The sequence below is a fragment of the Hippocampus zosterae genome, chromosome 14 (assembly GCF_025434085.1).
Source record: "Hippocampus zosterae strain Florida chromosome 14, ASM2543408v3, whole genome shotgun sequence".
In the NCBI taxonomy this organism is placed as follows: Eukaryota; Metazoa; Chordata; class Actinopteri; order Syngnathiformes; family Syngnathidae; genus Hippocampus; species Hippocampus zosterae.
This window is the reverse complement of record NC_067464.1, coordinates 1,403,078-1,428,465: the sequence shown is the minus strand read 5'-3', so window position 1 is coordinate 1,428,465 and position 25,388 is coordinate 1,403,078. Positions and strand designations below refer to the sequence as shown.

The following is a 25,388-nucleotide window of genomic DNA, read 5'->3' as shown; positions in this document are numbered from 1 at the left end:
AAGCGGACGAAAACCTAGAGCCTCTGCCTCAAAAAGAGTCTACAGAGACCCAGCAACAGATGGAGCTTCAAGAGGAATATTTTCAGTCAAGTGAAATGCAAGAGCCAATAGCCCAAAACGAGTCAACTGAGACCCAGAAACAGATGGAGCTACAAGAGGAATATTTTCATTCAAGTGAAACGCAAGAGCCCATTTCCCAAAAAGAATACACAGAGACCCAGAATCAGATGGAGCTACAAGACAAACTTGTTCAAGCAAGCGAAAACGAAAAGCCCCTGCCTCAAAAAGAGTACACAGAGACCCAGAAAAGGATGGGCCTAACAGAAGAGCTCGGGCATGCACGAGATATCCAAGTGGAATCACTCCAAAAGGAGTCCACTGAGACCCAGAAAGAGACGGAACTTGTTCAAGCCGGCGGAAACCAAAAACCTCTGCCTCAAAAAGAGTCCTCTGAGATCCAGCAACAGATGGAGCTAAAAGACAAACTTGTTCAAGCAAGCGAAAACCAAGAGCCTCTGCCTCAAAAAGAGTCCTCTGAGATCCAGCAACAAATGGAGCTTGAAGAGGAATATTTTGAGGCAAGTGAGACACAAGAGCCCATAGCCCAAAAAGACTCAAATGAGCCCCAGAAACAGATGAAGCTAACAGAAGCGCATGAGCAAGCAAGAGATGTCCAAGTGCCATCACCCACAAAAGAGTCCACTGAGAATCAGAAACAGATGGGGCTGTTGGAGAACTTTGTTCAAACAAGAGAAAGCCAAGATTCTGTACCCCAAAAAGAGTCCACCAAGACCCAGAAACAGACAGAGCAAACTAAGGAGGCTCCAGAAAAGGAAATGGTCTCGTTACCAAAAGAGCCTGTCAACGGACAAAAACAGGCAGTTAGGACTGAGGAGACCTCCAAACTGGTGCAAGAATTGAAATCCACCGACATCTCAGTGACCACGGGATCTTCAGTCCATTTGGATTCCGGGTTCCTAACAGTTGAGACAGAAGGAGCAGCCGAGGAAATCTTAATAGTAAAAGTTATCGAGGAAATTCAATCAGCAGAGAGCATAGAACCACTCGAAAAATATGCAGCCACAGTGACGGAAACACCAAACGTACAGACAAGTGAAACATTACAAACTGCAGAGAGACCAGAAACCGAGGTCCCCATAAAAGAAGCAGACGACGACCAGGACATATGGATGGACGCAAAGGTAGAAATCGAAATTCCTGGGGAAACAAACGTGCCGTCGCCTCAAGATGCCGGCCCACGGCATGGCCTCAACCGACCAACCAAAACGCTGCATGAACCGCAGTCCGAGCCGATGACACGCACCGACTCCGGGGCCGAAAGTGATAGCGAAGGCGATAATTTTGCCATTGCATTCGACAATTCCAAATTGGAAAGTGCAGCAGTAATGGAGTGCGATTAGGCGGGTATGTTTCTGTTTATTCTCTTCTTTTAAATATTCTGCATCCTCATGAAAATACTCGATCGTGTTCTTGTTTTTTCCCCCTTATTTCAAGGTTGCTTCGATAGCCAGAAAATCACGGCGGAGGAGGATACCCTGATGATCGCCGGTGATTTGCGGCCTGATTTGGATTACAGTACTCATCGCATCATCAATATTATTATTATTATTATTATTTGATGCCATTTAAAACATGAATTGCGGATGGTGGCGATTTATTAAGACACTCACATTGTATAGTCCCCATATTACACTCAAACAAGAAAAAGTGTAAAAAAAAAAAAAAAGCAGATACTGACCATATTGACCGTTTTTATTGTTGGGGGTGGGGGTGGGGGGGGGGGGGGGTTTGCACACACCTGAATGTGTTTATCATGATTCCGAATAGGAACAACCCTGCACTCTCTCCACACTTTTCTTGTTGTGCCGATGCCACAAATGGTGGTTATGCAACCAAAGAATGAAAGGAAATAAGTCCAGTCATCTGTAAATGTGTTGTTGTTTTTTTTTTTTCTGGGAGAAAGCAAGGCCCGACAGTCATTGTTTTACACGAGTTCCGTGAATTGTGTAGATTGGCGCGATACGCCCACGCGGTGTCTTTTTCACACCCGAGCCAGCCGTTGTGAAGCCAGAATAGCTCACGAGTGCAGCTGTCGGCGGAGCGTACCCGAACGCAGCACGTGCGTATGTCTGAAGACTCTCCCCGCCACTCAGAAGATCATTCTCACCACTTCAAACAACACCTACGACAAAAAAAAAAAAGAAAAAAGATGGGAACGGAGCTGTCGCGTGTCCCGTGTGCGCAGACGCCGCGCGTCGGCCGCTCACTTCAATGGTGATGAGGATGACGATCATCCACTCCAGCCGCAGGCTGTGCTTCTCGCTCAGGTGGCTCCTCATCAGGTCCGTCAGCTGAGTGCAGTGCTCCAGCTTCTCGTTCACGACCTGCGGAGCGGCGGCCAGCGACGTGGCGCAGAGTGAGCCGCCGGCGCAATTGCAATGATTCGGATTTTTTATTTTTGTTCCCGGTCACCTTGACCCTGCGGTTGATGCTGAGGAACTGGCAGGTCTTGTCGTAGATCTTCTCCAGGTTCTCTCGGTCCCAGTAAAAGTCGGGCGTGAGCAGCAGGTCGGAGCTCAGGTTGATGCAATGTCTGGCGACGGCAGGGGCGGCATTTCAAACGACACTTTCTATATCCCGCACCCATACAGTTTGCATTTTTTTATTTGTTTTTTCAAACTATCAATTACTTAAAAAAAAAAGATGTCAATAATAGAAAGATTATTATGCAATCAGTGTTTTCTAATTAATTTCAAAAAGCTACGAGAACCCGTTTGAGGAATGGATAATTTTAATACAAGCTCATAAAAATGTTAGAAAATGTTTTAATAAAAGTAAAAATATCCATGATATAAAATTTACAATTTGCATCCTTTTCATTGACTTAAAAAAGCGATTGAAAACATTCAAATAAATGTAAATTTATATCGACAATAAATTGTGTACCGAGTTAGAAAAAGATGAAAAATGTCATTTTTATTTTGAATTTTCTATGCAAACTTTTTTTAATTATATAAAATAAGAAACAGGAACCTGATTGGGGAAAAAAAGTGTCGTCGCATTAGAAATGTGCATTCATATATTTCTATTTATTCAAAAATACATACGTACATAAAAATTATTTTTATGTATTTTTTTATGAATAAAATAATTGAATAAATGTTATAATTTTGTTAACTAAAATTTGTATATTTAAATAAAACCGCCATTATCTAATTAATGCATTAATTTATCTTAATTAATTAATGCACTAATGCATTTAACTAATTAATCTTTAAAACGTGTTAATTTATTTAATTAATACGTTTGGAAAAAAAAATCAGCATCAAAATCATCTCGAGTTGCCAAGGATGTAAACCACACAAGAGGCGGGTTGAAATCTTTTTGAAAGATGTCAAATACATCTAATTTGGAAGTTTTATTTGATCACTTCCCGCCATGGTCTCTCTCCCCCCCTTAAAATGTCATTTTCAATCCGTGCCTGCGAGGAGCCTCGAAAGTGCGCGCGTGTGACTCGCGGAGTGCCTGACGGCGTTTGACCTCAACGTGAAGAGCTCGCCGATCTTCTGCATCACCTCCGCTGACGACAACTTGACTCTTGTGCCCGACTTGAGCGTCTGGGGGAGGAAAAAAAAAAGGAGGTGTTTGACTGCTGCCACAACCCCCCCCCCCCCCCCCCCCCCACACACACACACACCAGACGGCTTGAAGGTGTGCGACGCGTACCTCGGGGATTGACTGAATTGACTCCACAAAGTTATCCAGCGACACTTCCCATATGGCCAACTTCACTGGGGCGACCAAGTGACACAAACAGACAAAGAGAGCACATGTTCAACACCACTTACTCAAACCAAAAAAAATACGTTCTTTGACGTTTGTTTGTTTTTTTAATGGAAAAAAAAAATCACCGTATTTTCCACAGTAAAAGGCGCACTGGATTAAGATAAGATATCCTTTATGAGGCGCAACTTCAATGAATGGCCTATTTTGTAATTTTTTTTCAGATATTGGACGCACTGCTTTATAAGACGCAATCTACAATGCATCCACTAGATGGAGCTACGCTCAAAGAAATGCCAATAGAACACTACACTACACCCTGATTTATAGAGTATATTATAGAGTTATAACAATGACTCTGCTCTATTTCCGTGTTCAACGGCGAAACCGATCGCCTTAAGCTTTGAAATCTGCGTTGGAAGCATGTCTCTAGCAAGGAGCCATTTTGGGGGCGAAATATTACCGAAGGGCGGCCCGGTAGTCCAGTGGTTAGCATGTGGGCTTCACAGTGCAGCGGTACCGGGTTCGATTCCAGCTGCGGCCTCCCTGTGTGGAGTTTGCATGTTCTCCCCGGGCCTGCGTGGGTTTTCTCCGGGTGCTCCGGTTTCCTCCCACATTCCAAAAACATGCGTGGCAGCCTGATTGAACACTCTAAATTGTCCCGAGGTGTGAGTGATGGTTGTTCGTCTCTGTGTGCCCTGCGATTGGCTGGCAACCGATTCAGGGTGTCCCCCCGCCTACTGCCCGGAGACAGCTGGGATAGGCTCCAGCCCCCCCGGCAACCCTCAAGCGGTACGGAAGATGAATGAATATTACCGTAATGATCATACACAATGCGCAGCGGATTTTAAGGCGCGCAGTGAGCTTTTAAGAAAATGGAAGGCTTTTAGGTGCGCCTTTTAGTGCGGAAAAGATGGTAAGAAAGGGCTGCGCGCAGCTCCTCAGTAAGTATCAAGGCTGCAGGAATGATTTCAATTTGATTTGGCGAGTGGCGTACGGCGCCACGTCTCACCTGACAAACACAAAGCGTTGGAAAAGGCAAACTTCTCCAGAACGGCGTCGTGCTCCTCCGAGTGCTTGCTCAAAATAAAGTTGCCGTGCTCCAGTTTTGTGTTTCCCCTGCGTGGAGCCATGTGTAACGATAAAAAAAAAAACTGCGGGGTCGGGGGGCGTTGGGGGGTGGGGGGGGGGCAACAAAACGATCTCAATACAATGTGGATTCACTCACTCGCCATACATGTAGTTGATCTCTTCGTTTTCCCAGTGGACCAGCGCCACCTCGTACGGCTGACTCTCGTGACGCTCCAATAGCCTCAGCACCTTCTTCAGCTGATAATCCAAAAAAAAAAAAAACTTTGGGCGTTCTGTATTATCGGCAGCAGGATGAAAGTTGCTAAAATTGGGACATTTTTCATTGAGTCATTTCTTTGATTTGCTTGAGTGACAAAGCAGACTGCTGAACACTATTTTAAGGGGGGAAAAAAACCCCAACTCAACACTATAATACTCAAATGGTCCTCAAGATTTCTGTCAAGTTTTGCCAAATTTGCTTCATTTAACAACGATTTGACCATAAAATATTTTACATTGAAAAAAAAAAAGCTACATGTAATATAGCTTGAATGTGAGATGCAGCCGCAGTTTGAATCAAAACAAAAGACCGAAATGTAATACTGACTTTGTGTGTGTGTGTGTGTGTGTGTGTGTGTGTGTGTATACATCTGGCATGAACGACAGAAAATATGAGATGGTGTTTTCATTACCATTTTCTCCTCCACGTTCCAGAAAACCACAGAGCCTTCCCTGACAATTGTAAAAAATGGACATACATGAAAAAAGAGGAAGAGAAAAACATTTGTACGCCCAAAAAATATTTCAAGAACATTTCCATTTGTCCTCCTCAATGGCAAAAGTTTGAGTGCCTCCCAAAGATAAAATAAAAAATAAGAAAAATAAATGCAAACAGTAATGAAAATTTCTCTCTTTTTACTTTTTTTAATCTACCTTATTTTCTGTCAAATTATTACTGTCTATGTTCAATAAACAAACAAACTCAACTAAATTAAACTAAACTCAAATAAATGCGGCGAGTCCACCTGAAGAAGAAGATGAAAGAGCCGTCATCGGTTTTGGCGCTCGCGTCCGAACGGATCACCAGCACATTGGAGGCATCTGAAATGTGACATCCCCCCCCCCACCCCCCCAAGACGACAAGTGAAGGAAGATAAAAACAATTTTTAAATAGTCTACTTAAATCAGTGCAATTTTTTTGCGGCGACGACGGTAATGTTTCAAGCTGCGCAATCATTGGGGAATTCAGGATTTTTTTGGGGGGGTTGCAGTTTGTATGCAGGCCCCCCCAAGTGCAGTTCTTACCTCGAGGGAACTCCACTTCGTGGAAGCCGTGTTGCGTCAGGTCAACACTGAGAGTCGGCAGATTGTACTGGTCTGCTGTTGCGAAGGCTATACATTGCATCATGTCCTGGGTAAGCAACCACAGAAGAATGCTAACACACACATACAGCAGCACACACACACCAGCGGAATGAACAAAGTCATGCGAGGCAGACTCACCATGTCCTGATTCAGGAACGGCTGATTAGCTCTGGAAGGTTGTTTGGTTCTGGGCCCCTTTGGAACTCTTTTCCCAGGTGCTATCACTGGTTTCAAGGTGGGTTTTAAAACAGACTTGACCAGATTTGATGCGTACAAACGCTTCTGATTGCTACGGTGTTGAAAATGCATTGAAAAAATGCAGCCCGGCCTTTGGAATCCTATAGACGCAGGCGACAAAAAGTGGCTCGGAGGTTCTGGCTTGAGCAGAGGTGCGTTGAAGGACCTCGTCGTCTGGAGAACAGAGGAGCATGGCCGAGTCCTGAATTTAAACTCAAACTTGGGTGCTTGAGTCGGGTGAAAAGGAAACGCTGAGGTAACAAAGTTCCTGGCAGCTCCCAGTTTATCCCACCAAGTCCGCAGAAGCATGTTTTGTTTTTCTCCTCCGGCCGCTTGCTCACACGCTACATGGGAATACAAATGCATTTATTTCAATACAGAATGTAAATAAAATTAAATGCTATGAAAAAAACTAAATGAACAAAACAATTAAAATAAAGAGCATCAACAGATAAGACCACCATTTTTAAAAATCATAAATTTAATGCGTTAGATGGTCATTAAGAGGGAGGGGGTACATTTTAGAGATGCTAAAAAGCTATTTGGTATTTTTAATAGAATTTTGGATCCACTCTGGCTACAGCTAGAGTCACATTTCGTCTCAGGATAATAACAAATTGCACAAGTGCATGTTTCCGTATTTCATTCATTGATCATTTGAAACTTGATGGAGGAGCACAGAAAATGTCCCCCAATGACGGACTGGCCCACTGAGCAGCAAACTGGTGAGCAAGGCGTGCCAATAAAATACAAACGGTGCTCGGCTCGCTACCTGTATTACGCGGCTAGCAACAAATGGCTCGCCGAGCAGCAATTGGCTCGCTTGAAGAGGAAATCATGACGAACTGTCGTCACCAAACGACGTTTACGCGTTCAAATGTAAACGTTCAAAATGAACAAAACTCCCGCTGTCAAACTTGACCATCTCGGAACGACGTGTTGGGTTGTCAATAAAGTTTTAATTCTTGGATTACTTCCTGTTTGATACTGAAAGTATAACCCTGATTTCTAGCTCGCAGGTGCAAGTGTAACACAGGGCTAAACCGCAAATTAACAGAGTACCGTAGTTTTTCTTTAGTCAAGGAATATTCCCCCCCCCCCCCCAAAAAAGTCACATTATAAACATTTATATTCTGTCATGTTTGGTCTGGACGTGACAAGCAACAGAGCATGTATTATAGCGAGCGCGTAGTGAATAATACGACAAACTTTCATTGGCATCAATTGACATTTTCTCCACTTTACAGTCTATTGATGTATTAGTTGGTCTTGAGTCATATATTGGTTGCAGTTCAATTAATGTCTACGTAAGCAGGATGAATGCCGCAAAGTCAGCCAGTAGCTAAGGAAGCCTTTCAGTCCAAACACGGGGCGTAGCCGATTATATGCCCTTGAGTTCGTTTTCTTACTTTTGTAATGAGTGCAAAAATGAGAAAAAAATATATATATATTTTCAATATATTTGAGATTCATATTCAGTTTTGTCGTCGCTTCTGTATTTTGTATATTGATTGCAATTATTGCATTTAATTTTACTCAATTTGATTCCGGCGCAAATTAAAAGAACTGTTTGAAAAAAAAAAAACGCACCACATATCAAAATAGAGATTTGGCATTCATTGTTTCTGATGCTTGCGTATACATATGTCATAAACATTATATACAGTACACACACGATCATCCACACTTTGTTACACATCTGACACCGGGTAAGCATACAAAAAAATACAATACTTTCTATCTGGCTTTATAGTATTTGATATGTTGTAAAAATAAAACGACCCACGTCGCCCTGACGGCGACTCTCTTAAAAAATAATCTCAGCATGTCAGGTTAAAAATTGTTGGTGGGGATGTGGAACTGCATGCGGAAAAATAAAAAACACCTAACTGTGTTAAGCATTACTAAGTAGAATCATGAGAAAAATCACAGCCTGCGTTTCAGCCATTTACTTTGGTGTGTGTGTGTTTTTTTGTAATTCCTCCGCTCGTCACACGATTATTACCTGTATTCATTTTGACGTGGGTACTCCCGCCTAAATGTTGCCCCCCCCATTACTGTCCTTCCAAACAGCAGTTTCAGTCATGTCACATACAATTCCACGAAAGTTTGTGAATGACCTGCACTTGTATATTAAGTGGTTGTAAAATGTCATTTCATCGTCATCTAGAGCCCCCCCCCCCCTCAAAAAAAAAGAATAACTCCTAGGGAGAGTGGCGACAACTCGAACCAGTTCTCGAGTCTGTCTAGAAGGCTACGTTTAAACTACAGGTCACGAATCCAATTATTTCATGTCGGAGTGAACAATTCCGATTTTTTTTTCTTCCAAATCCAAACCACGTGACACAAATGAGCCACCATCCACAAATCGAATTTCAAATCCAGCAGAGCCGAAGTAGATTCCCAAATCAACCTATAAAAGCTTCTGGATCAAACAAAGTGACCAAGACCAAAACAAAGCACAATTCTATATTTTTTTTTTTTGCGACTAGCTTAGCTCATTGAGTAAACACATAATGCCGATTCAGTTCGTTATCGTTTTTCTTTCAGTTCAAAAAAATATTTTTTTTCCCAGTTCCAGTTGTCGTGATTTTGTTTGTTTTCGCGAACGATAACCCGTCACGTGGATTGATTAGATCACAATTTACGACTCAGTTCTGCAGCAATGCAGCTCATTGCAAAGGGTGTGTTTTTTTGTTTTTTTTTTGGTGCCAGTTGCGCTTTCTAGACGGGCGGAGGTCCGTTGGTGTAGCTCAGCATGGGGTAGAAAGAGTGGGCGAAGTTGTTGGACTGGGCGCAGTAGTCCGCCTCGGACAAGGGCAGCAGGAAGGCGACGAGCAGCAGGAGCAGGAGCGCCAGCTGGAAGGGCAGCGCCGCTCTCAGGACGCGCCGGGCCAAGGAAGCGCCACCAGGTGGCGCCGGTGCGTCAGAAGGGCAGGAAGCGCACCCAGCGGCGCTGCGACACCTGCCAAAAAGAAAAGGTTACATTCGGGGAAAAAAAGGACATCTCGCAAATGAAATCAGACTTTTTTTTTTGCGGGGGGGGGGGGGGGGGGCTGCGCTGATGTAAAAGTTGGGAGAAAAAAAAGTCGCATATATATTTTCTGTCTGACTAGAATACGGCAAAACTGAAGTTTTGCAAGAAAAGCCAGCACAGAAAAAGCAGGCTTGAAAAAAAACATTTACGGAAGGAGTCCTCAAAAATGACGAGCGGCGATGGCTGAAAAAATGGGGACGGAAGAGTTGTGCAGAGACAGCAACAGAAGAAGTCACAAAGACAGAAACGGCAGCCTTTTTGTGTTGTTCATTGCATTGTTGTTCATTTGATGGCTGAGAGAGAAAGAAGGGCAGATAGGGGCAAGTGCGCTCTCTAGTGGCGGAGCGCTGTTGATGCTGTTAGCGAGAGAGAACAACGCTTGGGGGGGGGGGGCGAATCCAGTGGCTGGTTATTATGCAGCAGAAATTCCTTAAAAACCAGGAAGGGAGGGCTGACGCTGGTCAGCCGGCCTACACAAGAGCGTCTAGAATTGCAGAAGATGATGGAATTCACTGACACGATCACGCCAAAAAAAAAAGTTCAGAATAGGGATTCCAAACCCATCAAGAAATGATCCATATGCACTTGATTCATCTGGAAAATATAATTTTATGATGACAAATCAATGTCAGTGTTTGAGTATTCGCACATTTTGACGATTCACAGGGGGATAGGGAGCAGGCCGGCCCGTGAATAGTGAAAAAAAGAAATCAATCAATCAAATCAAATTCAAGTTTTAAAAATACTGAGGAAAAAAACTAAGGCGGGGGAGGGGGGGTCGTTCTGATGAAACATAAGTTGTCAAAATCACAAACAAACCCTGGCATATTTGATGTTTGGCATTCGCAAGGTTGCCTGTTGGCAGTTATTTTATGCCATCCTCTGTTAGTCGGTGAAAAAAATGCATTTATTCACTCATAAACAGAATTGCTTTGGTGCCATCTGGTGGCACCTTGGCAGAAGTAATTTGAGCCATACTGTATGTGCATGACGCCCGAGTGGAATCTATGGCTCATCCCAAGCTTTCAGGGGGAGACGTCAATCGGCTGGTTTTTGCGGTGTACCGCAGGGCTCCGTCCCCATCCCCTGTGAATAGTCGTGTTTCACTGTAAACTCCAAAGTCAACGTAGTGACTATTAGCGGCGTTTCTGCTTGGTGTTGCGTGATATATTTGCCTCGGCTTAAACAAGGTTAGAAAGCCCTGTTCCGCAATCCGCACGGCCGCTGACTTCCATCATCTTCCGAGTGCGCTAGCAACCAACAGAACCATGTACCTGTGCTGCGGACCGCTCACAGGGCCTCCACGCTGTGACACATTACATTTGCCCCGCCGCTGTTTGCAATGAACGGGTCGGTAGAAGAATGGAAGGGGGGGGCAGGGAGGTATAAAAGAAAAGAAAAGTTTCAGTCCAGGCAAATCAAGACAGAAGCCACTCGATGACACCGACGTTCCCCCGCAGAGGAGATGAGAGGCGAGCAGCCACAGAAAACAAAACATGATGGCGGGTTCATTCAGCCATGTGAAGGCCACATCGCCATGCTTAGAGACCTAGTCATAACGATTGTCAACGAGTGGCGCCAAGGATACTTCCGGGTGGCAGAAAGTGATTGGCTGCCACTGACCTAATTTAAGGCAAAAAGATGGGGGTGGGGGGTGGGAGGTTCGCAGCTCACTTGGAATTGCCAGCTATAATTCTTTTGACAATAGTCTTTACCTGTTGAAATTCAAATCTTGGAAGGAATTGACTTCAGATATGAAAGTCTTTACACAAAAATGAAGGTGGTTGAGGAAAAAAAAAACTGTAATGACACCCCTCACCACTAGAGGCGCCATCAGAGATGGCTTTTGCCACCCGGAAGTAGAAGTGACATCATGGCGAGACGGTCCATTTCTCCAAATGACAAATATAACACTGCCGCACTAAAAAGCAAGACATTTGCTGGGATCCAAACTAGAGTGAGGAAGAGTTCCGAGGGAGGCTGCCTGAGAAAAAAAAAGACTCGCCCACACGCTAGGAGGTATGACGTTGGAAGTCAAGGAAGGGAAAAGAACATCCAGTTTGCCGGGTCTCTCGCACGAGTCATGAATGCGTGAAAAGTTTGGCAAGTGAGAGGAGAGGTGGAGGTGTGGAAGAGTTGTTGAGGAAAAATCCGAATATGGGAGGGAGGTGCATTTTGGACTTCCGTGGGATGCAGGTGTTGGAGAGCCCCTTTCACACTGCCCAGCTTTTTCTTTGTAGAGGGGAAAAAATGAATTTCATCCCTTCAGGAAGAAGGCTGCAAAATGTGGCAAAAGGGAAGCCCGTGTGAATCTTCACCACTTTAGAATGTTGAGGAAAGTCAGCATAATTATAGTTCAGTTTTTTTGTTTTTGGTTTCCATTATCGTCATTTTTTTTGTTTTAACTTGTTTTTCTGAAATTCAGGTAGTCTGAAGAAGTTTTTTGAGCATTTTTTTTTCTCGAAAAAACGCTTCTGTTTTAGTTGAGTTTTTATTCGGTTTAGTATTCGTTATTTTTTTTTAAAATTTATCTGAAGTCTCTGTCAAGCGTAAGACAAAAGAGAAAATGTCATGAGGTATCGTCTCATAAAGTAAACAAACAATTCTCAAACGACGATTTGACTTTCTACAGCAATTCCGAAATAAATACATTTTTAAAATGGATTATCGTAAGTGACAGACGAGTTTCGCTATCATGATAATTAGACGTAGCTTTCAATTTTATTTATTTATTTTTTTTTCTATTTTATTGCGCCATGGAACATGGAATTTTTTTTTCAATTTTAGTTGCAAGTATTTTCGTTTGTTTTCGTTCATGATCAAAATGTTGCCTTTCGCTACATAATTACAGTTGCCAGTCCCAATTCTGAAATTTCCCGTCAACTTTGTGTGAAAGGGGCTGACCGCATTCTAGCGGCGGGCGGAGGTCCTGGTGGGGTTGAAGAGGAGCAGAAGAGGGGGGGCAGGCGTATACGTTACCGATCGCCGCCGACTCGGAGTGCTCCTCCCCGAGGCGGGACTGAGCGAGCCGGATCCCGTGTCCAAATCATCCGCAGACGACCAAGATGACAGATCCTGAGGAAACACACAAAAACTCACACTGTACTTCAAAAATGAGAGCCTCTATGTATGTTATTTGTACGCGTCCATTCTATGGGCCTCTCCGGGGACTCGGATTTGGTGTACCTGCTGACTGCTGGTCATGTCCAGGATCCTGGCCAGTTCCCTCAGGTCTCGGGTGACCTCCTTCAGCAGCAGCTTGAGGCGGTTGCCGATGACGTGGACCTTCTCCTTGGCCTCCAGGCAGTCGCCGCTCTGCGAGTTGACCAGCAACTGCAGCGCCATGTCCTGCAGCGAGGCCACCTTCCGCTGAGAGTCCAGCAGTTCCTGGCGGATTTGCTGCAAGCGCAAGTCAGAGCTGAGCCTGAGTCATGCGAAGACTGCCGTGTTGGCTCGCTGGCGCGACTTGAGAATATTTTTGAAAAGTCAGCCTTCAAAGTCACTTTATCGATAAATGAAAGCTGGTAGACGTGTATCATGAGGAGACCCACAAAAAAAAAGCCCCAAAAGACACAGGAAGTCTGTCATTGTGGTTTAGCCTGGGAGGGGACTCTACAATTAAGTAAGAAAAACACCTCCAAAAGCCTGTTTTCTTTGCAACATAAAATTGATCAGACATCTATGATGACTGAGACCCACAAAAAAAGCCCCAAAAACACAGGAAGTCTGTCATTGTGGTTGAGCCTGGGAGGGGACTCTACAATTAAGTAAGAAAAACGCCTCCAAAATCCTGTTTTCTTTGCAACATAAAACTGATCAGCCATCTATGATGACTGAGACCCACAAAAAAATCTCAAGAACACAAAATACATAGACAGTCTTCCTCTTTGATTTGAAGTGGCCATTTTGGATTAGGACCAACCGTCAAGTATTTGTATCTCATTCTTTTTAGTTCAGCCTGTAAGGCCAATTTATCTTAGAAACACGAAATTCAGCATTCCTGTCTATCACGAGTAGACCCATCAAAAAAAAAATCACAAGAACATATGTCCAAAAAGACACAGGAAGTCTTCCGTTTTGGTGTGAAGCGGCCATTTTGGCTAGCACCACTCAATAATAATTTAGCCATTAGGGCCAGTCTGACTTTGATACTTGTCAGACCTGTCTATCATGAGTAGACCCCCCCCCCACAAAAAAAAGTCTCAAGAAGCCATGCCCCAAAACCCAGTCATCCAAATTAATTGGCCAAGAGGAAGAAAAGATGACTCGATTCCCATACCATGAGTGACTTATGGTGCTCTTGCAGAGTGTCGCTATCCTGAACGGGGTCGATGGGGACCACCTCGTTGCGCCGCCGGTCGATATTTTCCAACCACAGCAGTAGACCGTGACTCATCTCGTGGAAGTCCTGCTTGCGGGATCGGTAGACGATGAAGTAGGAATACTTTTACTATCCGTACTTGCGCCGAAGAACAGACCATCTTGACCCACCTGACACTGCATGAGGGCTCCCTGCAGCGAGGACCTCCACTCGTCCAAGGAGGCGGCCAGCTTGTCCCACAGGTTGTTCATGTCCTTGAGTTTGGCTCGGAGTTCCTCGGACTCGTCCGTGTCCGAGTGCACAAAGTCGGCGCTGCACAGGTTGATGGACAGCACGATGCCCTTGCGCTTGTCCCAAGCCCTCTGCAGCTCCTGGACACACGTGGTGGGCCCCCCCCGTTTAAGGCAAGGACAAGTCGTCGTCACCTTTGCTGGATTGAGGCGAGCGGACTTTTTGGGTTGTTGACCATGTTTCATCGAGAATCCAAAAGGCTTCTTCACTTCAGCTTTAGGTGAAGAGCCCCATCGCCCCGACTGTATTTTTCTCTTTTCAAAAGACAGCCTTTCTCATCGTCACTTTTCTTTTTTGATCAAATCCAAAATAACGTGCGTTTATGACTAGAGCGATGACATTTGGGGACCTCCTGCGGTCGCACGATGTGGTGGAATGTTTCATGCTTTATTTTTTGGACGTCGTGTTATTGAAGCTAGAAAACACTACAGAGTGGGAAAGAAATAATATATATATATATATATATATATTTTCAAATAAAAAATATATTTCTTTATTTTATATATATATTTTTTAAATAACAAATATATATTATATTTTTTATGTTATATATATATTTTATTTTATATATATATATATTTTTAATTGTATATATATATATATATATATATACAATTTTTAAAAAAAAAAAAAAATTTTTTTTATTTTATATATATATATTTTAAATAACAAATATATATATAATATTTTTTATGTTTTATATATATATATTTTTTTCTTTTAATTAAAAATATATATATTATATTTTTTATTTTATATATATAGTTTTTATTATATATATATATATTATTTTTTTAAAATAAAAAATTAATTTTTTTATTTTATATATATATTTTTTAAATAACAAAAATATATTATATTTTTTATGTTTTATATATATATATATTTATTTTTTTTAATTAAAAAAATATATATTATATTTTTAATTATATATATATTTTAGCTGACACAAAATCAAAATGGTGACTATAATAAAATAAAAGAAAAGGTAAATCTCCCTCGAGCCTCCACATTGCTGTTCACGTCGTACGGTCTTGCGCTCGCGAGTCGTCAACGCGCCGAAAACGTGACGCGACGCATACGGGAACGCAAAGCCCCCCCCGCCCCCCACGATGCATCCTTCCTTCCGTGCTCCATTACGGACAGTTATTTGCCGAGCGCCCGAACCGAACCGAGTACCACACGGACGTGACACCTTGAGCTTCCTGATGCGGAACTCGATGGTCTGGATGTCGGTGCCGAGGTCCAGCCTCCGCTGCTGCTCCAGCTCGTCGCCCGCCTCCCGCAGCCAAGTCCAGATCTTGTCGAGATCCGAGTTGAGCTGCCGCCATTGCTGCTGGTTCTGCTTGGTGCGAATCTCCTTGCTGAGATCCTGAGCCTGCAGGAGCTCCCAGCGCTCAATCACGCCTGCGACAGAATCCGCAAATTCATCCGGGGTGGGGGTCTGATGCACTTATTTGTCAACTGCGACTTTGTGAAGGCCATTTGAGACTTACAGTATATATAGGGGGGGGGGGGGGGACGACTCACCGGACGTTTGGCACTCGGAGCCGCCGGGATTGGCCAGGCCGGCCGCCGTGTCCTCTTCCTCTTTTAACTCGTGGCCCATCCTCTTCACGGCGTCAATGTTGCCGCGACACTCACCCAGCAGTCGCATCTGCAGCGCGCACAAGAAAAAGAGTCGCGACTCATACAAACATTTGACAAATTGTCCCGAGGTCCGATCGTGAGCGTGAAAGGTTTTTTTGTCTATTGGTGCCCTGCGATTGGCTGTTGCGGGTTTGCCCCGCCTCCTGCCTGAAGACGGCTGGCGCAGGATCCATCCAGCACCCACACGACCATCCTGAGGCCAAGCGGCTCTCAGATAATGAATGGATGCATATAAATTATGAATGATTTCAGTCAATTTTTAAAAAAAAATTAAAAAAAAGGGCATCCAGTACAAATCAGACGGTAAAGAAAAAAAAAATCTTCTATTTTACCAAATTATATATTACAGAGAATATTTTTTTTTGCGTAATGACTGATGATGATTTTAGAAAATATATGTATCACAGATATTTTGTTCAAATATTTGCTTGTTACAAAAAAACATTTGATATTTATCAATATTTCTTATGATATTAATATAATAAGCAATGGCATTCTTAAAGCTACAGTAAATTATTCTGCTTATTTTATTTCCATGAATAATCAAATAAAATATAACAACAAGCTAAAAAAGGTTTTTTAAAGATATGTATTTTACATTTTTTTACAATTTTTTTGATTGTTTCATTCAACAATAAATACAACAAGCCAAATAAGAAAGAAAACGCAAAAACAATACAAGAACATGACGACTATTTAGGTGAAGAAAATTCAAAACGTACATATCCCATGTAGGAGGCATCCAGGTCAACTGCGGCGGCGCGCGTGCGGGTGCGGCTGCCGTCAGCGGGCGCCGGGCCAGACGAGGCCGCTTCCCCTGCGGACACACAACGTTCACGTTTTCTGTCTCGACGGCGAAACTAACAAGCGGAAAATTTTCCGAATTTTTCCGAACGCGGGAATAACGAAATCGGCATTCGAAAAGTCATCTCGAAGAACGCTTGCGCTTTCGCCACCCTTGGTGAAAAAAAAAGGTCTACAGCCACACAGCACAAAGCAAAGTGAGAAACAAGGCGCTGGACTCGTCTCCATTTCTTTATGGTCTTTTTTTTTTTTTTTTTAATTCGATTCGATTTTTTTTCTTGCGCTGACCAAAAAGAAATGGAATGGAGCCCTCCCCCTGGTGCTACAAAAGTGTCGCTATCCATGAGCAAAAAGTGCAAAATGAACACCAATCCGAAAGTGGTGAAAGCTCGAAAGGCCCACAGGTGCCACAGAGTTGGGAAATCCCGGAGGCATGCTGGCTTGGTTAGCACGTAGCCTACCGGCGGAGCACCTCAGGGTTTTCTCGGTTAGTTTAACAAAGGCTTCCGGGTTCTCTGGGATCACTACATCTGGAAGACACATTGGTAAGCACACACACATAGCAGCGGTTTCTGGAAAGACTTAATCGGAGTTACACGATGGAAACTATGATTCATTATGAAAGTAATATTTCACAGTCGTCCCACTGTGAAATCGACATTTCGCAACAACAACATCGGCGGGAAACTGGTTGAGAACATCGGGATGGAGTACTGACCCGCCAAGGCGGAGGCAGGCGGATGCAGGAAGTCCGCCTCCTCGCTCTGCTGCTCCCTGAGGGCCCGACTGGCGCTCTCCAGGCCGCGGCTCAGGTCGTAGTCGTGGTCCCACTCCAGCGGGATGGAGTCCACGCTGGCCGGCGTGTCCCGGCCCGAGCGCTCGGTCCGCAGCTGCGCCGCCGGCGAGGCCGCCGAGCGCCCCGAGGAAGGCAGCGGCGACAGGAAGCCGTCGCCCAGGCGCTCGCTCCACGGCGGCAGGCCCGACAGGTCGCCCGACAGGTCGGCGGCCTCGTCCAGCTCCAGCTCGCGGTCCGAGAGGGACGCTTCGGTGTCGTCCTCGGCCAGCTGGAGGGGAATTCGATAAACATTCGATCAGGAAAAAAAAAAAAAAGAAAGAAAAACATCTGCATATCTGCAGATACCCAATTGGCTGTCGCTTTGAGTCACCACTAGAGGGCAGACACGTCTTTGACTGCCCTATGATGCAAAATGAATGGGCTACATTATTATTATTTTTTTTGCCAATTTGGAATGATATTCAGGACAAAAATAGTACTTCCATGATATTAAAATTCAAACGGAGATGATTTTTGTGAAATGTACAAAATGAGTTCTGCTTGTTTGGCAATTTTGTGCCGTCCTTGAATGGTTCTTTCTATGTAAGTGAAAAATAGCGGTTAAAAAAAATCAATGACAGTATGCGGTTATTTTGTTTTCTGGATTAGGAGCATAGAAGATCTTTTATTCATGCCCCCCCCCCAAAAAAAATTCCAGCATTTAATTTGCCCATCTTTGGTCTACTGTACTTTTCCGTCTTACGGGTAGCCGGATGAGCTTCTTGTAGTATCGCTCGACCCGGCCGAAGACCTCCTGGCAGTAGCGCTGCAGCTCCTCGAGCTCCTCCTCGATGACGGCGGCGTCCAGCGGCTCGCTCTTCTCGATCAGCGCCTCGCCTTGGTGGAAGATGCCCTCGATCTTGGCCGTGGTCAGTGAGATCTCCTGCTGGAATGACTGCGGGGGGCGATAAAAAGCCTCGCTAAGTACGTGTGTAAAAGGCCCATATGCGGTCTATGTAGAGTATTAAAAAACCCAATTTGTTCCAAGCGCCCGGTCACATCCTGATCGATCAATTAAAGTGAACATGGCGGGTAGGAATGAGTTGCAGCAGCCGGAGGTTTCTCTCACCCGCAGCTGTTTGATCTTGGCCTGGATGTCGCACTCGGAGAAGTGCTCAATGTTGGTGAGCTGCAGGTCCATCTCGGTCAGCCACACCAGAATGCTGTCCCTCGCCGTCTCAAACTCCTCCCTCTGACTGATGAAGTGCTGCGCGGGGCAGTAAGAACACACCTTGTCATAATATAAACACACGCAGTTGCAAAAAAAGAATATGCAAAAAAAAAAAGCCCTTTGGAATGAGTGAGGACTGCATGGCTCACGCAGGACCTGGACGCAAATCCAGACGTTCGTTTCTTTCACCTTCCGGCTGGCTGAATGATGATCAGGTCACATTCCATTAAAAATTTTTCACGAACCCCAGGTCATTTCAAAGGGCTTGCACGCTTGTAAGTTAAGTACATAAGACACGTAAGAGCCCCGGACCTTGAGCCGGCGGAGGATGGCCGCTACCCTCTTCTGCAGGTTGTCCCAGCGCTGGTTGGCGCCGTGCGCCATCTCCTTGAGGCCGCTGCAAGCGTCCGTGCGGTTTTCTCTGGCCAGGCGGCGATACTGCTTGTTCAGCAATTCCAGCTGGGTCAGGCTTTCGTGGACCTGCCTCTGGAAAGTCTGCGGACATGCGGCAGGGGCAAACCTCGGGACGTCAAACGACATTTTGAGGGCTTTATTCTCGTTTAGATTGCTCCTCCTTTCGTCTCACGACTGATACCCTTGTAAAAATATGGTATTGTCTTGAAATGAGGACTAATAAACGGCGTACCTCAAATTTCTTGAGTTCCTCCTTGGCTTCGGTGTACAAAACACCGGAGGAGTTGGGCAGCGCCGCCGTTTTCTCGGAGGCGGTAAGCCACTCCTCAAAAGAAGCAAAGTCTTCCAGGAATTTCTGCCACAAACGCCACGTTTCCTCAATCCTGGAAGCCAACATGCGGTTTTGGTCAAATATGATGTTTACCGCAGTCACACGAGTCAAAGGTAAGGCCCCTACTTGAGTCTCCTTTCCACCGAGGAGGCGCAGATGCTCCTCCATCGGCGGTCCAGAGTGCACGTGGCCTGCTGGATGGAGTCGCACTCGGCATCGGTGGCGCAGGCGTCGCAGTCGTGCAGCAGAACCTCGCAGAGGTTCAGCACCGATGCCACGCCGGTGCTGTGCTTCTCGATGTCGCTCTGAAGCTCCTTTAAAAAACAACAAAACGGACCGTAACAAAGATGAAGTACTCTGCAATTTCCCTACCACTGCGTGGTGCCGAGTCAAAATGGATTCCGCAAGGCTAAAATGGAGCGTCACCTGCTGTTGGTCGAGCTTCCGCTGAATCTCTTGGAAGTCGCAGGAATCGTAGGCGATGGGCTGGGACAGCTCGGTCTCGATGTGGGCCAGCCAGATACGCAGGCTGCTCATGTTCTTGTCCAGCTGCTGCACGGCTCCCAGGGTTTCCCTCAGCTTCTTCACCCTGCCGACAACAAAGTCGACACAGCCCGGTGATTGAAAATAGAGCTGGACGATTCAGATGGGACTGTCTCGTCCGTGTGCTGACCGGGCTCCGATGAGATCCAGGAGGTGCTGCCAGCGGTCATTGATTTTGGTGAGCTTGTTCTGAATTTCGCCACCTTTGCTCGGGTGGCTGGCCCGAGCCAGGCGCTCTCCCAGCCGGTGGAGCTGAAGCTTGTTCTGCTCAGCCACGGAGATCTCCTCCTGGTAGTCCTGACAACAACATATCATCGACATTAAAAGCAACAATTTTTAGATTTTTATTTTTCGAGAAGTGCCAACAGCAGTTTGAGATTCCCCACCAATGACCCCTCCACCTAAAAATACATTTATATTATTGACTCTAATGCCAATAAATTGCCCCGCAGAAACAGAATGCATGCAACTTTATGGAGCACTTGAAAAATAAACAGCGCTGCATACAAAGTATTGTACATTAAGTAAAAATCAGACGGAAGATCGAACCGAGGGGATACAAATGCAATAAAAACACAAGGGGCCCCAATATTGACCCTTGTGGAACACCAAGACGGAAGATCGAACCCGAGGGGATACAAATGCAATAAAAACACAAGGGGCCCCGATATTGACCCTTGTGGAACACCATACGAGTGGGACTCACGGCTAGAATGAGTCCTGCCTGTTGAACAACAACTTTGATTTTTGTTTCAAACTGGCTAAGTCAAACCTGCAGACGTCTGTCTTCAAGATGTTCGAACAGAAGATTACGACGCTCCCCAAAATGTGCGCTCCTCACCTTCCGCAGCCGCTCGATCATCTCCTCAATGCTGACGTCGCCGTTTTGCGACACTTTGCTCTCCATGCCGGTGAGCCACTCGCACAGCTCCTTGTACTTGTCACTGAACACGCTCCACTCGTTCAGCTTCTCGGCCACCTGCTGCCCGCGCAGGGATAGCTGCGGAGATAGAAAGACATCGGCAAAGTCAAGCAACCTAAGACGCAAAGTGGCGAGAGTGGTCTGGGCGGTTTTGTGCGTTTCCTGTCCCTCTGTCGTGTCGCTCAAACAGGATGCGGCGCACGAGGTCTCGGTGCAGCCGTTTCATCGACATTGCGACAGGAAATCGACACGTTTCTTTAAACCAAAAACAATATCTGATAAAAGCAATCGTTGAGAGGTTAACCATATCGGAGACTTAGAAGTCGATCAAATGTTTGAAACCCGAGCCGTCGCTGTTCTACTCCTTCCGCCGATTCACGAAATCTGGCTGATCGCAGCCTCGACTTCTTTTGAATCCTCTTGTTCATTTTCGCGACGGCGACAAAAAGCGCCGCATCCGTCACCTGGTGGCAGATTTCCTCCCAGACGCGCTGCAGAAGCTCGATGCGCTCCTGCAGCACACAAAGGTCCTCGGCAGCGATGTAGCATGACAGCGACTCCCTTAGGACCGTCAGGTGGGCCAGATCTCCAGTCCAGCCTTCGATGGCGCCTTCCAAGTCCTGCAAAAAAAAAAACCCAAACATTTTTGAAAAACAATAAGTTCGAACACAGACAGGACCTAGCGTACCTTGCAGCGCATTTGCTGCGCCTGCAGCTCGTCGTGGTGATCGGGAAGAGGCTGAGCGAGTTGTCGTTTGAAAGCCCGAAGCTTCTCCAGAGATGCGCCGATGCCTTTGTCACACCGGTCCCAGTCCTGTTATGACACAAAGCCAGGAGAGGAACAAGTTGTCGATCTTTTAACTGCATTTTCCAATCCTGCTTGGCGTTTCTTCCGTCACAGGTGAGCTGCAGTCTATCGCAGCTGACTTTAAGAGTTCCCCGCCGGTGTACCTTCAACAAGGTGGCGAGCTGCCTCCTCATTTCTTCCAGGCGTCCGCTGGCCCGCTTCCACCGCTGCTGGATGTCGGTCAGCTCGGCCTGCAGGGCCACCTCAGCCGGGGTGTCGGCCGACAGCAGCAGTTGTCTGCCGGCCTCCACCGTCAGGATGTAGCTGCCCTGCTGGCGCTGCAGCACTTTCTCCTTCAGCTGGGTCGGGGATGAAAGAAGAACCACACGTTCATTTGTCAAGGTGAAGCAAAGAGCTCATGACAATGACATTCTTTCCTGCTGTTCCTTGCTGAAAATCTCACAAACATGTATTTGCTGTTTGTGTGCTCAGTGAATTGAGGAGCTTCATTGAGACAAAAGCCGCCATTTTGTGGCATCTTTCAACAATTGTGGTGCAGTGAAAAAACTTTTGAGGACTTCCTTTTATTCACAGATTCAATTCACCTTGTGGAATTAAAAAAAATAAAATAAAATTTTCAAGCTACTTTTAGCTCAGGTCCTTTTTGCTACGTTTTGCTACACGCGATTTTATTGGCCGGTTAGGGACCTGGATGGCCTCCAGCATGGAGCGAGCTTGCTGCAGAGGAACGGTGGCGCCGGGCCGTAGACCCTCGGCCGGTTGGGAGACGTCCTGAAGCCACTTGCGCAGCTTGTCCACCATTTCGCGGTAGCGCTGCCACTGGCGCAGCAGGCCGTCGATGATGCCTCGCCTCTGCTGGGCGCGCCGCACCACGCCCTGCCACTGGTTGCTCAGCAGGGCCAATTTTAGATTGAACTCCTTCCTACAAGGTCCAACAAAGTACGGCAGTGGACAGACGTGCCGCACCGTTTTGTAGAATAAATGTGTGTCAAAGTACAAGGGACTCAAGGGCTGTCAAGTGGTACCTGTCGTCCACTTGACCCTGTTCCAGCATCCTTTGCCCGTCGCTGATGATGGAGTGGAGAATCTGCTGGCGACTGAACATCTCGGCCTGGAACAACTGCAAGACAACAAAGCGTCGATGAGTAAACAAATCGGCAATGCTCTGGTGGGACAAAGCGCCCCCCCCCCCCCGCCAAACCTCGTGGGCCTTCTGCTGCTCCATCAAACTTTGGTAATTTCCGGAGATTTCCACAGCCAGATTGTGCTCCGTTTGGACCAAAAACTCCATCCATGTCTCACATTTTTCCAAGAAGGTCTGCTGCTGAAGCAGGAAGGACTGCAGCTTGCTGCAGCAAAGGAAATCCACAAACTTTCAGCATCCCTTTCACTCTTTCGATCGCATGTGAGGCGAGACGTTCGGAAACGACATGAATGCAGCGCGACTCCCAGATTAAGAAACATTCGGGTCGAACTGGTGTCGGTTATTTCGTAGACAGATGCGGGCTGGCGGATCTGAGAGCGGGCAGGCTGCAGCGCTGTGGGAGTGCGCTCTCAATGCCTTGAAATGTGGCATCTACTGAAAGCAACTGAGAAGGTAACCTAAAAGTTACCTTGAAAATCAAGTCATCAGGAACAGTAACTTTTTCAAGGTAACCGTGGCAACACTGGGCCTGCAGCAAGATGAAAAATGATCACGGTGGACCTCCAAGGCCCCCGATCGATTGAATCCATACCTAAATCTCTCGGTCGTCTGCGCCGACGCCGCCGACCAGCTCCTGTTCAGGTTCTGCATGCGTTTGATCTCGGAATCGTTGAGCGGGAGCCGGTAACCCAGTTCGTTGAGACGCTCCAATTCCGGCGCCATGCTGCTGAACTTCATCATCAGTCGCTGTCGAGAGACGGCGCTTTATGAGCGCGCGTGCGCACGACGCGTTTCAAACATGACGCAAACCTTCAGTTCCTGCATGCGCTCTTGGATGAGGGTCAGGTCGGTGGAGCCGTTGGGATCCTGCACCCTCAGCGCCTCCTCGGCTTCCACCACCCAGCCGGCCAAAGCGTCCAGCTGCTGGTTAAAGATCTCATAGTCGTGGACGCCGGTCTGGAACAGGGGAAGAGACAATCGCTGTGGATGTCGGCTGGTCCAGGAGTACTTCGATGATGATCCGCTACTTGACGCAAACTTGGCGGACCTGCAGTGTGACGAGTTGCTTGTTGAGTGCCTGCTCCACCGCCGCCAGCCGCTGAGAAAGCGCAAGGTGGTCCGACTGAATGACCGAGGCGGCCGACGTGTCCACCTGCTGCTTCAGCTGATCTCCCAGCTCGCGGAGCACCTGCAGGGAGGCCTGCACTGGCACGTGGGAGCGCAGGACCTCCTGCCACAAAAAAACCCCCCGGGAGATTTCACAGTTAAAGCGTGTGCAAGAGGTAACTGTACCCCCTAGTGGGTTGTTGACTGCAAAACCAAGTCGCACTCACGCCGCAGCGTTGAATCCAGGCGGACACGTGGTCGTCGGCAATGTCCTCGCCGCACGGCTTCTCGAGGAGCTGCTCAGCTTTCTCCTCCTGGAGTGAAACGTTGGCGCAGGTCTGCTGGTGAAGTTCCTTGTAGCCTTGCCACAGTTGCTGGAGGGCTTTGCTGCTCCTCAGGCGCTCAGATATCTCCTCCAGGAGGCCGGACCACCTTCGGGCACACGGAGCCTGGTCAGGACTGCGGCGAGTTCTGGCCCTTATCTAATAAGTGCAAAGCCCGTGTCCAATGAGTCTAAAGAGGATTCTCATCAGCGCCGCAGCAAAGCACTCTCCGAACTTTCAGAGATGGTTTTGCTGCTTGCCCACTGGGACAGTTTTTTATCTTTTTCTCGGGTTTCGAAAAGCATTTCTGAGTTTTTGAGTTTCTGCAGTTCGACCCCAAATCATATTTGACACCTTGCGCTGGCCTCCTTGAGGGTGTGATTGAGGGAATCCGACACCGACGGGTGGCACTCTTTCAGCAGTTGGTGGGTTACGGCAGCAAACCTCCTCAGACTGCTCTCCTGCTTCTCCAGCTCCTCGCGCAAACCCTGCACAGGCGGCGCACGGGTGAACGGATCCGCTCCGAGCGGTCGAGGACGGAAAAATGCGCATCGTACCTGCAAACTTTGCACTTGCTGCTGAACGGCCTCCAAGGAACCGGTCAGGAGGCGGAAGCGTGACACGGAATAGCGCCCCTCCATCAAGTAGCCGTTAATCTCTTCCGATGCACGTTTGTAAAGACTCCACTGATCCAACACCGACGTCAGGCTGATCTTCAGCTGAGCAATCTGGACGTATTTATATCACGTTGCAGACGGTTTAGGAGATCAAATAATCGTGACAACACCGATGGATGAAACATACAAGGTGGTCCAGGTTGCCCCAAGTGTGGTTGACGCTCTGGAGCGTCTCCATGACGATAGCGCAGGCCTCGTCGGTTTTGTTCTGAACGAGGGCACAGCCTTGCTCCTCAACCCGCTCCAGTTCTTTTTCTTTGTCTCTCACCAGCTCCTCCATTTCCTGAAAGATTGATTTGGAGTGTGAACAGAGAATCAGCTCTTCAAGGAGGTTTGAATCCCGAGACATGAGGTGTAAGTGCTACCTGGCAGTCCTTGAGCGCACTCTGTACTGACATCAGGTCCTCGATCCTGTGTTTCCTCTTCAGCCGCTCTTCTTGAGCCCCCATCCAAGACTTGAGGGCCTGAATACTGCTCTCGTAGTCCAGCCACATCTGCAGCAGGCTCTCCAGGAACTGGATCTGCAAAATAAA

General features: G+C 46.5%; 3 protein-coding genes and 1 long non-coding RNA gene across 13 annotated transcripts in view; 1 reads left to right on the top strand and 3 right to left on the bottom strand.

Moving 5' to 3' along the window:
• The first annotated feature begins 13 nt into the window (after nt 1–13).
• On the top strand, nt 14–1,762 carry LOC127615254 (trichohyalin-like). The gene is made up of 2 exons (XM_052086891.1): nt 14–1,425; nt 1,516–1,762. Exon 1 carries the CDS (start codon nt 60–62, stop codon nt 1,419–1,421), a length of 1,362 nt encoding a protein of 453 aa, XP_051942851.1. The 5' UTR covers nt 14–59; the 3' UTR covers nt 1,422–1,425; nt 1,516–1,762.
• Nucleotides 1,763–1,800: 38 nt separating this feature from the next.
• Nucleotides 1,801–7,475, bottom strand: rmnd1 (required for meiotic nuclear division 1 homolog). Its single transcript, XM_052086892.1, has 12 exons — nt 7,250–7,475; nt 6,379–6,821; nt 6,181–6,286; nt 5,901–5,976; nt 5,568–5,607; nt 5,033–5,133; nt 4,817–4,923; nt 3,748–3,812; nt 3,562–3,638; nt 2,494–2,614; nt 2,289–2,405; nt 1,801–2,203 (listed from the first exon to the last, which is right to left on the bottom strand). The coding sequence occupies exons 2-12, from the start codon at nt 6,784–6,786 to the stop codon at nt 2,171–2,173; spliced, it is 1,251 nt and encodes a 416-aa protein (XP_051942852.1). The 5' UTR covers nt 6,787–6,821; nt 7,250–7,475; the 3' UTR covers nt 1,801–2,170.
• Nucleotides 7,476–8,073: 598 nt separating this feature from the next.
• syne1b (spectrin repeat containing, nuclear envelope 1b) overlaps nt 8,074–25,388 on the bottom strand; it is a 79,387-nt gene continuing 62,072 nt past the window's right edge. For 8 of the 10 annotated variants that reach the window (XM_052086882.1, XM_052086884.1, XM_052086890.1 and 5 more), the window contains 33 exons: nt 25,221–25,376; nt 24,983–25,138; nt 24,736–24,906; nt 24,533–24,666; nt 24,083–24,287; nt 23,797–23,979; nt 23,559–23,705; nt 23,341–23,495; nt 22,806–22,953; nt 22,630–22,724; nt 22,292–22,526; nt 21,748–21,942; nt 21,485–21,610; nt 21,261–21,416; nt 20,716–20,874; nt 20,005–20,171; nt 19,758–19,920; nt 19,458–19,645; nt 19,233–19,383; nt 18,899–19,081; nt 18,485–18,622; nt 18,119–18,310; nt 17,299–17,644; nt 17,042–17,110; nt 16,499–16,593; nt 15,657–15,783; nt 15,322–15,533; nt 14,006–14,206; nt 13,794–13,922; nt 12,701–12,913; nt 12,494–12,589; nt 10,789–10,847; nt 8,074–9,442 (listed from right to left, as the gene is read on the bottom strand). In XM_052086882.1, coding sequence (XP_051942842.1) covers nt 9,202–9,442; nt 10,789–10,847; nt 12,494–12,589; nt 12,701–12,913; nt 13,794–13,922; nt 14,006–14,206; nt 15,322–15,533; nt 15,657–15,783; nt 16,499–16,593; nt 17,042–17,110; nt 17,299–17,644; nt 18,119–18,310; nt 18,485–18,622; nt 18,899–19,081; nt 19,233–19,383; nt 19,458–19,645; nt 19,758–19,920; nt 20,005–20,171; nt 20,716–20,874; nt 21,261–21,416; nt 21,485–21,610; nt 21,748–21,942; nt 22,292–22,526; nt 22,630–22,724; nt 22,806–22,953; nt 23,341–23,495; nt 23,559–23,705; nt 23,797–23,979; nt 24,083–24,287; nt 24,533–24,666; nt 24,736–24,906; nt 24,983–25,138; nt 25,221–25,376 — 5,391 coding nt within the window. In that variant the 3' untranslated portion in view covers nt 8,074–9,201. The remainder of the gene's footprint in view (nt 9,443–10,788; nt 10,848–12,493; nt 12,590–12,700; nt 12,914–13,793; nt 13,923–14,005; nt 14,207–15,321; nt 15,534–15,656; nt 15,784–16,498; nt 16,594–17,041; nt 17,111–17,298; nt 17,645–18,118; nt 18,311–18,484; nt 18,623–18,898; nt 19,082–19,232; nt 19,384–19,457; nt 19,646–19,757; nt 19,921–20,004; nt 20,172–20,715; nt 20,875–21,260; nt 21,417–21,484; nt 21,611–21,747; nt 21,943–22,291; nt 22,527–22,629; nt 22,725–22,805; nt 22,954–23,340; nt 23,496–23,558; nt 23,706–23,796; nt 23,980–24,082; nt 24,288–24,532; nt 24,667–24,735; nt 24,907–24,982; nt 25,139–25,220; nt 25,377–25,388) is intronic. The other 2 variants (XM_052086886.1, XM_052086889.1) reach the window with 2 other exon arrangements.
• On the bottom strand, nt 13,048–13,496 carry LOC127615259 (uncharacterized). The gene is made up of 2 exons (XR_007966864.1): nt 13,378–13,496; nt 13,048–13,240 (listed from the first exon to the last, which is right to left on the bottom strand). It is a non-coding gene; the product is annotated as an uncharacterized LOC127615259 (long non-coding RNA).

Excerpts from the sequence above, each read along its gene's own strand:
- LOC127615254 (XM_052086891.1), top strand. The coding sequence starts at position 60 with ATGGAGCTTCAAGAGGAATATTTTCAGTCAAGTGAAATGCAAGAGCCA.
- rmnd1 (XM_052086892.1), bottom strand. The coding sequence starts at position 6,786 with ATGCTTCTGCGGACTTGGTGGGATAAACTGGGAGCTGCCAGGAACTTT. Across the intron at positions 3,639-3,747 it reads CAATTCAGTCAATCCCCGAG|ACGCTCAAGTCGGGCACAAG; the intron begins GTACGCGTCGCA and ends TTCCTCCCCCAG. Across the intron at positions 2,615-3,561 it reads GGCGAGCTCTTCACGTTGAG|ACATTGCATCAACCTGAGCT; the intron begins GTCAAACGCCGT and ends TGCCGTCGCCAG.